This window comes from Nuphar pumila, chromosome 3 (assembly GCF_984573655.1).
Source record: "Nuphar pumila chromosome 3, dmNupPumi1.hap1.1, whole genome shotgun sequence".
NCBI lineage: Eukaryota > Viridiplantae > Streptophyta > Magnoliopsida > Nymphaeales > Nymphaeaceae > Nuphar > Nuphar pumila.
Window position 1 is genome coordinate 32,963,759 of NC_143251.1, and position 13,351 is coordinate 32,977,109.

General features: G+C 33.2%; 1 protein-coding gene across 1 annotated transcript in view; it reads right to left on the minus strand.

The window, feature by feature from the left end:
- The window catches only part of LOC149842522 (thiol-disulfide oxidoreductase LTO1-like), a 42,617-nt gene that overhangs the window by 14,374 nt on the left and 14,892 nt on the right, over positions 1-13,351 (minus strand). The window contains exons 3-4 of the mRNA XM_090000682.1: positions 11,230-11,486; positions 11,060-11,147 (exon numbers count right to left, since the gene is read on the minus strand). Of these exons, the coding sequence (XP_089856808.1) occupies positions 11,060-11,147; positions 11,230-11,486 (345 nt within the window). The remainder of the gene's footprint in view (positions 1-11,059; positions 11,148-11,229; positions 11,487-13,351) is intronic.

The window sequence follows — 13,351 nt, forward strand, 5'->3', positions numbered from 1 at the left end:
GTCACATTAAAAAGCTTCTACTTTTTACTATAACAAGAATAAAAAAATGTTCATTTTACCACTACTTGCATAGATTATGCAAGTTAGCTTTAATTTTGATTTTCTTACGTTTTTTTATCATTTGCATGTGTGCAAATGAGTGCACACACTTGACATGTGTACTTTATGTAATTTTGATAATTTCCTTTATATGCAAACAATTTACCCCTCGATTTCTTTTTTTTAAATGAATTTCAAAAATAAGAATCGCATGCATTTAGCATTTTTTAGCTAAATGAATAGTTATTTTTTTGTTACTTTGGATTGTGAATTTGAATCAAGATTCAATTAGTAATGAAAAGACTTGAATCCAAAGTTTATTTGGATTTGCTTTTAGATCCATAATTTAATTTTGATTAATTTAATGATAGGATTTGGATCCATTTAACTTTTGTAACTTAGATGGCTTTGAGCCCCTTTTTATTTAAAGATCTATTCTTGATCTATGAGGAACCCTATCTACCCTTTTTTTATAGTTTCCCTCTTTTTGTTAATGGGGCCTCACTTTTATTTATTTATTTTTAACTCTTTTAGATAACATTTCTACTCCCTTTAAAGTTTATCTTTATCGTTGGAGATGGTTTCCTTTTTTCGACTTTGGAAACCTCTCATGAAATAAGCTAAATTCTTTTGAGCTTTCTAATTTAATTTTTATTTTTAATTTATCTTTATGTTTTTTCAAATAAGAAGCTTTATTGACTAGGGATCAAGTCACGTCCATCTAGGGCTTCATTATAGAAAACTTTACCCCTTTTTTTTAACTATGCTCTATATTGACTTTACCATGAGAGAACAGTCTTTTTAAAGACTTGAGTTGATAGAAGGAAGGTTATGATGACGTTGGGTAAGATCTCATATTTGGTAGGGATTTGCTCAAGACCTTTTAGGTCGTTTAGTTTCCTATAGAGATAAGGAAAGACCATGCATTTTCCTCTTCTAGACTTCTTTCCTACTCTTATTTCTCTTTAATAGGGTTTCACATTGACTTATAGGGCACATTTGGAAGCAAGAAAAACTCTCATAGGAAAAGAAAATTTTGCCTATTGATATGATAATTTTTCCTTTTAGAAAAAATTTTGCTTGTTTGTGTAGCATGAGAAAAATAGTACGAGAAAAATCTTCGCTTGTTTGTTTGTGCATGAATTTGCAGAAGGTTTCAAATGAACATTTCCCAGCAAAAAAAGCCATCTGAATAACAATATTCTAACAAAAAGGTTTGTTCTCTAGATATAGTGCCTCATCTCACATCCTGCAGAAGAGAAGTTTAGCATTTTTACCATAACTTGCACTAGGCAAGTTTAAGTTCTCATCCCAACTCACACAACTTATGCAAGTTGGGGTAAAAAATATTTTTAACTGTAAAACCCATTATTTTTAAGGATTATTAATAAATAAAGAACTCATTTTTTTAACTCGAAATTAGAAATGTTTTTCTAGCTTTTGAATTTCATTTATTGATATATTACATGTTCATTTGTTTATTCAAGCTAATCAGAGGCATAATTTGCATTTATAGAACTATTTGGACTATAAATCACTATTTATATATATATATATATATATATATATATATATATATATATTATACTTAAATATATTTTTGATGGAGTTTATAAATTATTGGAGTGTATTTGTATGTTATGTGGCTCATGGTAATGGTTTATAGAGTAATTTGCTATTTTTGGCTAATCTTATTATAATTGACATTTTTTTTTGCATTTGCGATCACACACGAAGGGTTCGTTGTATTGCTTGGGTAGCGGTCTTTGCGGACTTCGAAACCCTTCGGTCTTTTGGGTATCGATTAATTGTTCTTCACATTATTAAGGTAAGATACCTTACCTGAACTTATAGAAAGCACGTTTAGGCACTAATTGTGTAAGCATGATGTTGCACTGAATATCTAAATGAATTGCAAATACAAGTTATGCTCACACACTTCACTTAGTTGTAGATATCTAGGACTCTTGTGATTGTAGTTCGGAGATCATGCTTGTCATGATTATAGTTAGCGGAATATGGAGTGTGTTTGCTCCAGGTACACCTGTGTGTGGGTTTGAATGCCCGTGCACTTATGAATGTATAATATGTACGTAATGTGTGTCATCATACTTTGGTTTGTGCATACTATATTGTTTTGTGTGATTGTATGAATTTGATACATGGTACACATATAATTACTATGAATGTGTGTAAGTCGTATTTGATACATACTGCGAATGTTATAAATTGTTTTGAACTTCTATGTCTTATTTGCTTGAGAAATATATGCATATGATGTACGGTGTTATGGTCAATGAGATTTTGACCTACCCTTATAGAATTATATCTAAGGTGATATATCGTTTCATGTGGTGAAAAATGCATATGACTTTTACCGTGTGTGCAAATCTCAAACTATGTAGGAGTTATGTATGTTAAGGTTTAGTTGCTTCGTATTATGAAATGTGCATGTTCACGTATGCATGCATAGAACTCATATTTTTTTTACGCATGCTTCGAGGTTCAATTTATGTAATGCAATGTTTCTTTTGGTGATGATATGGTGCGTAGGAATATATGCTTATGTATGATATGATTTAAATGTCATGTGATATAAAATTATAAAGGCATGCGATAAATATTTAAGTTCAATAGTGAACTATGGTTCATGGAACCTTATTGGTTAAATGTATGATTTTATGATTTAAGTGTCATATGAAGTGATGTATGATGTGATGCATATTGATTGTATATATGCTTATGTCGTGTTGGTGGCTATTGACCCTGAGAGTGGTCAATTATATTGATGCATGTATCACAATAGTTTTCATTGAATATGGTACCCGTTGAGGAACTGTTCCCAAAGAATTCTCTATGAGGGTGTGCATGACCAGATCAGGTAATTCAGCTAGAGCGGTAAGTCTTTGTGAGGAAATGCATTGCCTAAGAGCGAGTAGCCCGCGAAGACGGTATATTCCTGTGAGGAAGTGCATTGTCCAAGACCAGGCAAACCATCCGTCTAGGGCGTAACTCCTTGTAAGGTTGTACATTTCTCATGATCCGGCGTGGATCCTGTAAATCTTTATTACGATTATACAAAATATTATGATGAATTGTAATGATCTTCTGAGTTGATTGAGATAGTCAGTTATGAATCTATAGATTTGGTTTTTCTGTTATAGCATGATTATATGTTGAACTCAGATGTGAGAATCAGATCCTTATTGATTTTAAATCTTAATATGAGGTTATGATTGTGACGCTTATGTTAGCATATAGGTGACACGCTTACAAACGACTAATTTTGATTTATTAGGTGAATGATACATTACGCCTACATAGTTTCATTGCAAATGATTGCATTATGATTGTCTGAGTGAATATATCACACCTATGTATCATGATTAATGTGTATCATGATTGATGTGTATCATGAATATTTAACTAAATTACTTAGAATGTATGTGCATGTGTTTCACGCTAGAATGGTCATATGTGATTTGACTTATTGTTTATATGAGTTATGAATGCATATGAAAATAATGCAATGATCTGAAAATATATATATATATATATGTGTGTGTGTGTGATGACTTGTATGACTTGAATGCATATAGATTATCTTTATTGTGTGAGTTAATGTTGAATAGAATATTAAGTGATGAAATATTTTATATTTGAATGCTTGAAATAAATGACTCATAGAACGTTCATTTGTCTATCACCTGACAATTGATGAATAATATATCATGTCTTTATCTTTAAATGCTTGATATGTTTTCTTTAAGTTTGAGTTTGGGTTGCTTTACCAGACTTTAGCGAGTCTGATCCTGTTTTATGGGGGACAGGTAATGCAGGTAAAGTATAATGAGAAGTTGGAGCAAAGAGTCGGTCGAGCTGCATCCTCGAGGGTCCACTCTTGCGATCTTCGTATTCATGATCTTTTTTGTTTAAATACTCGATAATGTAAAGATTGAAGTGTTGTATTTATACTCTGATTTAAAATGAAATTAAAATTCTTCATATTTTAGTCTTATATTGTACGTGGTTTGAAATGTGTATATCCCGTACATTTTGATTTGATTGTTATCTTTAGTGTAACCTCGCCCAAAATCTTAACCATTTTTTAAAATTGTTTCCGCATTATAAGATTTGATTTATTTATACTTATCAAAAAAAATGCCCTCGAAATTTTAAAATTTGAACAATAATTAAGGTTAAAATTTTGGGGGCATTACAAAGTGGTATCAAAGCAGTTTGGTAACAGTGGCCACGAGATGCGAGTAAGGCGACCGTCGCAGGTAAGGTATCCGTTTCTAAATCTTGTAGATGCACATATATAAAATGTGTCAATATTAAATGTGAAAGACTTGTATGATGTGTGATGTTTGAAATGTTGTTGATGTTAACTTAGAAATATGTGTAAGACTCATATTTATTATGTGATCTTTTCTTCGCCAGATGGTTTGGGTAAGAAGGGTCAATGACCTCATAAATACTCTGACCTATTTAAATGATTGTATAAATTTCGAGGACAAAATTTCTTTTAAGGGGGGTAGGATGTAAAACCCATTATTTTTAAGAATTATTAATAAATAAAGAACTCATTTTTTTATCTCTAAATTAGAAATGTTTTTCTAGCTTTTGAATTTCATTTATTCATATATTACATGTTCATTTGTTTATTCAAGCTAATCAGGGCATAATTTGCATTTATAGAACTGTTTTGGACTATAAATCACTATTTATATATATATATATATTATATTTAAATATATTTTTGATGGAGTTTATAAATTATTGGAGTGTATTTGTGTGTTATGTGGCTCATGATAATGGTTTATAGGGTAATTTGCTATTTTTGGCTAATCTTGTTATAATTGGCATTTTTTTAGTTTTTTACATTTATGATCGCACATGAAGGGTTCGTTGTATTGCTTGGGTAGCGGTCTTTGCTGACTTCAAAACCCTTCAGTCTTTGGGGTATTGATTAATTGTTCTTCACATTATTAAGGTAAGATACCTTACCTGAACTTATATAGAGCATGTTTAGGCACTAATTGTGTAAGTATGATGTTGTTGCAGTGAATATCTAAATGAATTGCAAATACAAGTTATGCTCACACACTTCACTTAGTTGTGGATATCTAGGACTCTTGTGATTGTAGTTCGAAGATCATGCTTGTCATGATTGTAGTTAGCGGAATATGGAGTGTGTTTGCTGCAGGTACACCTGTGTGTAGGTTTGAATGCTCGTGCACTTATGAATGTATAATATGTACGTAATATGTGTCATCATACTTTAGTTTGCGCATACTATGTTGCTTTGTTTGTTTGTATGAATTTGATACATGGTACACATATAATTACTATGAATGTGTGTAAGTCGTGTTTAATGCATACTACGAATGTTATAAATTATTTTGAACTTGTATGTCTTATTTGCTTGAGAAATATATGCATATGATGTACGGTGTGATGGTCAATGAGATATTGACCTACCCTTATACAATTATATCTAAGGTGATATATTGTTTCATGTGGTGAAAAATGCATATGACTTTTACTGTATGTGCAAATCTCGAACTATGTAGGAGTTATGTATGTTAAGGTTTAGTTGTTTCGTATTATGAAATGTGCATGTTCACGTATGCATGCATAGAACTCATGTTTTGTTTATGATTTACGAAATACAATATTTCTTGTGGCGATGATATGGTGCGTAGGATAATATGCTTATGTATGAGATGATTTAAATGCTATATGATATAAAATTATGAAGGCATGCGATAAATGTTTAAGTTCAATAGTGAACAATGGTTCATGGAACCTTATTGGTTAAATATGTGATTTTATGATTTAAGTGTCATATGAAGTGATGTATGATGTGATGCATATTGATTGTATACATGCTTGTACCGTGTTGGTGGTTATCGACCGTGAGAGTGGTCAATTGTATTGATGCATATATCACAATAGTTTTCATTGGATATGGTACCCGTTGAGGAACTGTTCCCAAAGGATTCTCTGTGAGGGTGTGCATGACCAGATCAGATAATCCAGCTAGAGCGGTAAGTCTTTATGAGGAAATGCATTGTCTAAGAGCGAGTAGCCCGCAAAGACGATATATTCCTGTGAGAAAGTGCATTGTCCAAGACCAGGCAGACCATCCGTCTATGGCGGTAACTCCTTGTGAGGTTGTACATTTCCCAGACCAGGTGATCTGGCGTGGATCCTGTAAATCTTTATTATGATTAAACAAAATATTATGATGAATTGTGATGATATTCTTAGTTGATTGAGATAGCCAGTTATGAATCTATAGATTTGGTTTTTCTGTTATAGCATGATTATATGTTGAACTTAGATGTGAGAATCAGATCCTTATTGATTTTAAATCTTAATATGAGGTTATGATTGTGACGCTTATGTTAGCATATAAGTGACACGCTTACAAACGACTAGTTTTGATTTATTAGGTGAATGATACATCACGTTTATATAGTTTCATTGCAAATGATTGCATTATGATTGTCTGAGTGAATATATCACACTTATGTATCATGATTGATGTGTATCATGAATATCTAACTAAATTAATAGAATGTATGTGCATGTGTTTCACGCTGGAATGATCACATGTGATTTGACTTATTGTTTATAAGAATTATGAATGCATATGAAAATAATGCAATGATCTGAATGTCTTATATATATATATATATATATATATATATATATATATATATTTATTTATTTATTTATTTATTTATTTATTTATGCGATGACTTGAATGCATATAGATTATGCTTTATTGTGAGTTAATGTTGAATAGAATATTAAGTGATGAAATGCTTTATGTTCGAATGCTTGAAATGAATGACTCATAGGACGTTCCTTTGTCTATCACCTGACGATTGATGAATAATATATCATGTTTTTATCTTTAAATGCTTGATGTATTTTCTTTAAGTTTGAGTTTGGATTGCTTTACCAGACTTTACCGAGTCTGACCCCGTTTTATGGTGTACAGGTAATGCAGGTAAAGTATAATGAGTAGTCTGAGCAAAGGGTCGATTGAGCTGCATCCTCGAGGGTCGACTCTTACCTTGCGATTTTGGTATTCATGATCTTTTTTTGTTTAAGTACATGATAACGTAGAGACTGAAGTGTTGTTTTTATACTCTGATTTGAAATGAAATTAAAACTCTTCATATTTTAGTTTTATATTGTACATTGTTTGAAATGTGTATATCCCGTACATTTTGATTTGATTGTTATCTTTAGTGTAACCTCGCCCAAAATCTTAACCATTTTTTAAAATTGTTTTCTCATTATAAGATCTGGTTTACTTATACTTGTCATAAAAAAATTAGCCTCGAAATTTCAAAATTTGAACAATAATTAAGATTAAAATTTTGGGGGCGTTACGTTAACAAGCATTTGCACTTGCAAGTTAAGTAAAAAGTACAAAGTTTACCAAACTTGCATTGCAAGAGAACCAATCTGCACATAACCTTAAACTACCCACTGTCCGCTTAAATTACCTGTTACATCCCCACTTTATGTACAAAGAGTAGTAGGAGTGGTTGCAAGCCCACATGACAATCATCTAACCAAAATAGCACTCGTAGTCGAAGTTATCCCATCACGGTGTATTAAACTTGAGGAAAAAGTCTTTGCAAGTTTACAAGCAAACTAAATGTATTCAGGTATGTGAATGGATCCTCTCTTGTTCTTCACATAAGCAAAAGATTAATGATGATTTACAATAGTTGTCACCCATTGAAGTGATAGTATAGTGGTCCTTGAAAAAAATAAAAAGAAACATGAGTTTTAGTCTTTTTGTTGAAAAAGGGTTTTTCTTACTTCATACCATAGTACAAATCCTCATGCAGATAGTGATATCTGATCCAATGTATATCTGGGATAAAATGAGAGAGAGAGAAATTTGATAAAAAGAACAAACAACAAATGTTGAACTTGAATCATATGGCCACGATGAAGGATAAGAGAGAAGAGGGAAAGGGGTTTGTGCTAGTAATCATTCATTTCCAATTTTTTTCTTTAAATGTAGAGAATACCAAACACTCGAAAATAACCAAGGGTGAAAAGTATTTTATGTATAGTGGAAAGACGGACACTAAGAGTACGTAGATAGGCATTTGGTTACAGTAAAAATAAATGCTACAACATTTGGTTATGGCAACCAAAGGCTATTGTTATAGTAACTATCTTGGCCATGCAAAGAGAGAGAGAGAGAGGCATAAGAGCTTACCTATTTTTATGGCTTTTGTCTGAAGAAATCAATTTGAAAGTAGGTTTGGAATAAATGAGGTCGGCACCTTAGTCTCTGTAGGTTAGGACCTGAACTAGTTTCTTTTGTGCTTTTTATATAATAGAGATTTATGCACGTTTCCATTGTTTCTCAAGCTCTTTCACAGCCTTAGAGTCCAACCTCAGTAATGAAAAAACATCCTGCAGACAATGAATTTACTAATATCATCATTGTTGAAAAAAATTGTTAAATGTGTTTTAGGTATATAAAAGAAGGAAAACTTTCTTGAATTATCTCACTAATGTGTCTGAGAGAAGCAGCAAATAGTAGAATAACATTCTATACAAGATCAGCAAATTTAGAACTTGAGGAGGCCTAATTCGTAATTTTATCCCATAGACTGTTGGATTTCCTATGAAGGTTATTCACATTAGTACAAGGCATCTTTAAATGAAGCATTAAAAGTATGGTAACCATGGTTATATTATATGACACAACAATTGATCAAAGATGAGAAGGGGTCCACATGGTATAGCTTGTAGGTTCAGGAGAAAGCATACAAATATGTCTATAAACTTAATAAATATATATATATATGGTCTAAAACAAGTTTCTATAACTTGGTTTTAGAGTTTGCAGTGTGCTCAAAGAGAAGGATTTTATGTGGACAGGAATTATTCATTCCTTATTCAGACAATATATATATAGTGACAATGCTGTTGTGTATTGATGATATTATCATCATGAGAAATTCAAATGTGATGGTCGATAAAATAAATAATTTTTTGCACATAAGGTACTGACATTCACAAGAACATGGAGGGTTGAATTTTTTTAACACTCAAGTTGAGATATGGGGAAATTTGCAATTTTATTTAGAAACTCTTCGTCTTTACAGCGGCCTCTAATTCTTAGAGCTTTAGAATATACAGTGAGAAGAAGGAAAGAGAGAGAGAGAGAGAGAAGAAGAAGAAGATGGTTGTCGAATCTTAGTGTCTTCAGCCTCTTTGGATGAACAAGCACTTGGAATGACTCTCTCCCTTTCCAACTTGCACTTGATGCATTGAAGTATGTGTAACTTACTCTTTTAGAAAATAGAAGATACTAAAAGAAGGCTGGTAGGCATCCTTGAAATCAAGGACCTTGGAAGGTTGAAATACTTCTTGGGTTTAGAAATGCATACTCAAGGATAGGACTCTATTTGTCGTAGCATAAGTAGGCTGCTGATCTAGAGGTGAAGGCTAGACTAGCAATGATACCAGGAGAGTAACCTCTCCAATGGAGGCAAATATCAAATTCAGAGATACTGATGAGGAAAAGCTTGAGCATCCAGTGATATATAGGCAATTAGTAGGCAGCTTGATATACTTGACTATTTCTAAGTCTGATATCACATACTGCAATGCTTAGAATCATTTGATATGTGAGAGACGCCATGCACTTTGGAATGTTTGTCGTCCTCCACAAATCTCATAAGCTTTTGCATAGTTGGCAAACTCATGACTCGGATTCGGATCACCCAACCCTTGACTTGCGAGTCAGCGGGTTGACTCAGTGACTCGGACAAGTTAGGACTATACATTTTATAGTGTAAGCACATGAATAACACATGGAAATAACCAAACTTCAAACTGTAAAATAAGCACATTTTGTCAACAGTTAAGCTACAAAAACATATAACCTATGTCACATGGGTGCGGGTGCGGGTGCGGGTGCGGGTGCGGGGGTGCGGCACTTTCAAAAAACCCAGGTGCGGGGGTGCGGCAAAAATATAAAAAATTATATATATATATATATAGTCCAAAAGTTGACCCTGGGTACGTTGACTGCACCCAGGGTTAGGTTGACCGCATCATGTGCGGGTGCGGCACCTAGTTGGAGAATCCCTGTGACATATAGGGCAAAAAAATTTTTCTTGGCAATTTTTTTTTAAGTCCGAAAATTGGACCAAAATGACCCTGGGTGCGTCGAGTTGACCACACCCGCACCTGCATCGCGTCAACGCGGGTGCGGCACCCTGCTAGCCGAATCCCTGTGACATAGCATATAACTATACATGATCATCAACCCTTTTCATTGAATTGTATTAGATTCTTCATAAAAGTGCCTTTGTATAATGATGGTGTATTAAAATTGGTAAACATATCTGCAATTTGCTCTTTTGAGCTCATGTGCTCCAAAGATATTATCCCAGCCTCATATGCCCTCCTTGTAAAGTGAAAATCAATTTCAATATACTTTGTTCTTTCATGGAATTCTGGTTTCTTTTGCAATATGAATTGCATTCATATTGTGATAATATAAGGAGGTTTTTCCATTAGCTGTGACACCAAACTCACTCAAAAGCCACCTTATCTAAATGATCTCGGCAGTCACTTGAGCCACAGCTCTATACTTTGCCTCTACTGTAAACAAAGCAACACTTTGTTGCTTCTTGCACTTCTAGGAGATCAAAGAGTTCCCAAGAAAGACCAAAAATCTGTTATTTAGAGACAATCTCTCGTCGAACCTCCAAAATTAAGGTAGACTCTTGAATATACATGCCAATATTGTAAACATGAAATGGAGAACTCAACGCACAAAAGGTACCCAAATGTCTGACGAATGTATCCAAAATTCAAACAAACATGTTTTACTGGAACTGATTAGAAGAAGGTGCCAATCTATAACATCGAACTGAGTAAGAAATTATCCAAGAAGAAAATACCTCTTAAAATTTTCCACATACAGCATACCCTGTTAAGTCAGGACTAACGCCACTATATGAAGTGCTCAAAGCTGCAATCACTAAGCCAGCTATAGATAGCTGAAGCCCAGCAGTCTTCTGCATCTCTTGCAACTTGAATTCCTGAGAGAAACACTACGCTCGTATGATGATATTTTTGTTATTATGATGGAAAAAGTTCTTCGTTGTAGTTCACACAACCAACCTTCATAGTGATAAAAAACAAGCTGAAACTCAAAAATGCAGAAATCAAGCAGTATGAACACGATCCTCCTGAAAATTTTGTGCTTAGAAGGTATAAAAAATAAGAACTAGCTGCTGCCATTGAAGTTGCACTCCCAAGCAGAAGTAATTGTGCACTTGTTCCACTTAACGCAAAAAGAGAACTTCTTCGTGCCAACTGCAGACCCAATAATGCAACTAATCCATATGCTACCATTCCAAATACTGGAAGAGGAACACCTGAGAGTGCAAATGGAACAGGGTGCTTTCATACCAAATATCTATCCAATCAATTATTGGTAGCAACTTCATGGATGAATCAAATCAAAATAAAGTTGAAAGTTAACCACAATCATGAAACAGAATTATTTTTGCAAAAGGAATAAGGTGTTTTAATAGAAAATATTTATCCAATCAATTATTGGTAGCAAAATAAAGTGAAAGTTAACCACAATCATGAAACAGAATTATTTTCGCAAAAGGAACAAGGTATTTTTGTAACGACCCCAAACTGACCCTTGAAAAATGCAGAATTTTTTTTTTAAACAATTGAAGAAAACCTTCCAAGGACTAGGGGCGCATCACATATTTAATATATCCATTCCATCAACTATTCCAAACATAGAGTCAATTTAAAACTGTAAATTAAATTTCATTTATTTAATCAAATAAGTCAGAGTTCAAAAATTCAAAATCAACTCTAATCCTTCCCATGAGTACGTCAAAACTCAAGCCACCAAATCATAATCCTCGAGTCCTCCAGCCAACCAATCTCTCTCATTACTGAACCTCAGAGCATGTAAAACATTTTTAGAAAACAGGTAAGAACAGAAGTTCTCGTATGATACCTTCTAAAAATCTAGCAGTAAGAAAATAGCACAAATTAAATCAAACACAAATTTAAGAGAAAATCACAGGCAACATAATCATTAAAACAAACTTACCAATTAAGCAGTTCAACAAGTATTCAACACTTTCATGCTAAATGAAACATATCGACATTCAGAGATGCATAAGAGTAATACTAAATGTTTAAAGATGCATAAATAACTTTTTAAGTTAATTATCAGAATTGTTTTTGCATGCATGTCTCTATTTAAATGCACACAAAGTTTAATTTTCACTTTATTACAATCCCAAAGATACTTAAAACGGGTAAAATTCTCGAGGTTTAAGGCAGTTCTCAGTTATAACTTAACACACAATTTGCATTTTAATTACTGGATTCCACACTTGTTTTCCAACCGATATCTAGAATCATCACCATCAATCGGAACATTAGGAATCATCACTTAATGTTGGGACATCAAGGAAATCAACATCCATTGACGTCACTTTCTTGATATACCAATAACTACGGTTGAGTCAACAACAACACCCCCAAGCAAATTAGCTGAAAGTTCTCTACAATCGTGGTTGACAACACGAATCACTCATCGGGTTCTTGGGAACAACAAATGCACACGGTGTTTTAGCATCCTCACGGTCTCCCACAACCGCCATCCAAAATTCTTGCCCTTCAGAGAGACACCAGGGAAGAAAATTTATTACACTATTTATCTTTTATCATTTTAATTTATTAATAGTTCTTTACACAAGAACAGTTTTGCAAATCATCATGCAATAACAAAAATTTGGGCCTTTGCCCTAATAATCCAACAGTGTAATTAATTCAGAAAATAATGCTTTCAGAAAAATCATTTTGTAATGCATAACCAGTTCCACTAACTCATGAGTAACATATGCTCCTGGCCTCCAAGGCCCTTCAGTGGGTCACACACAACCATTAATTTGTTTCATAATTAATTTATGACATTGCAAAATTTCAATGAACATCACACACAAATATACAAACTTATGTTCACAATGCACAATCATTAATATATGTTCATGGCAAATGAATAAATACAATCTTATCAAATTCATCACATTAGCCAAAACCCAACCTTTTAAAAATCGACCAGTTTCAGCATCTATTTATCTCATATTTAAATAATTATCCAAAAGCGATCAAATTTCACAATTTCAACAGAAATCATATTTCCAAATGCATTGACTACAGCACCAACACACAATCACAACACAAAAACAAATGTGCATTTAAC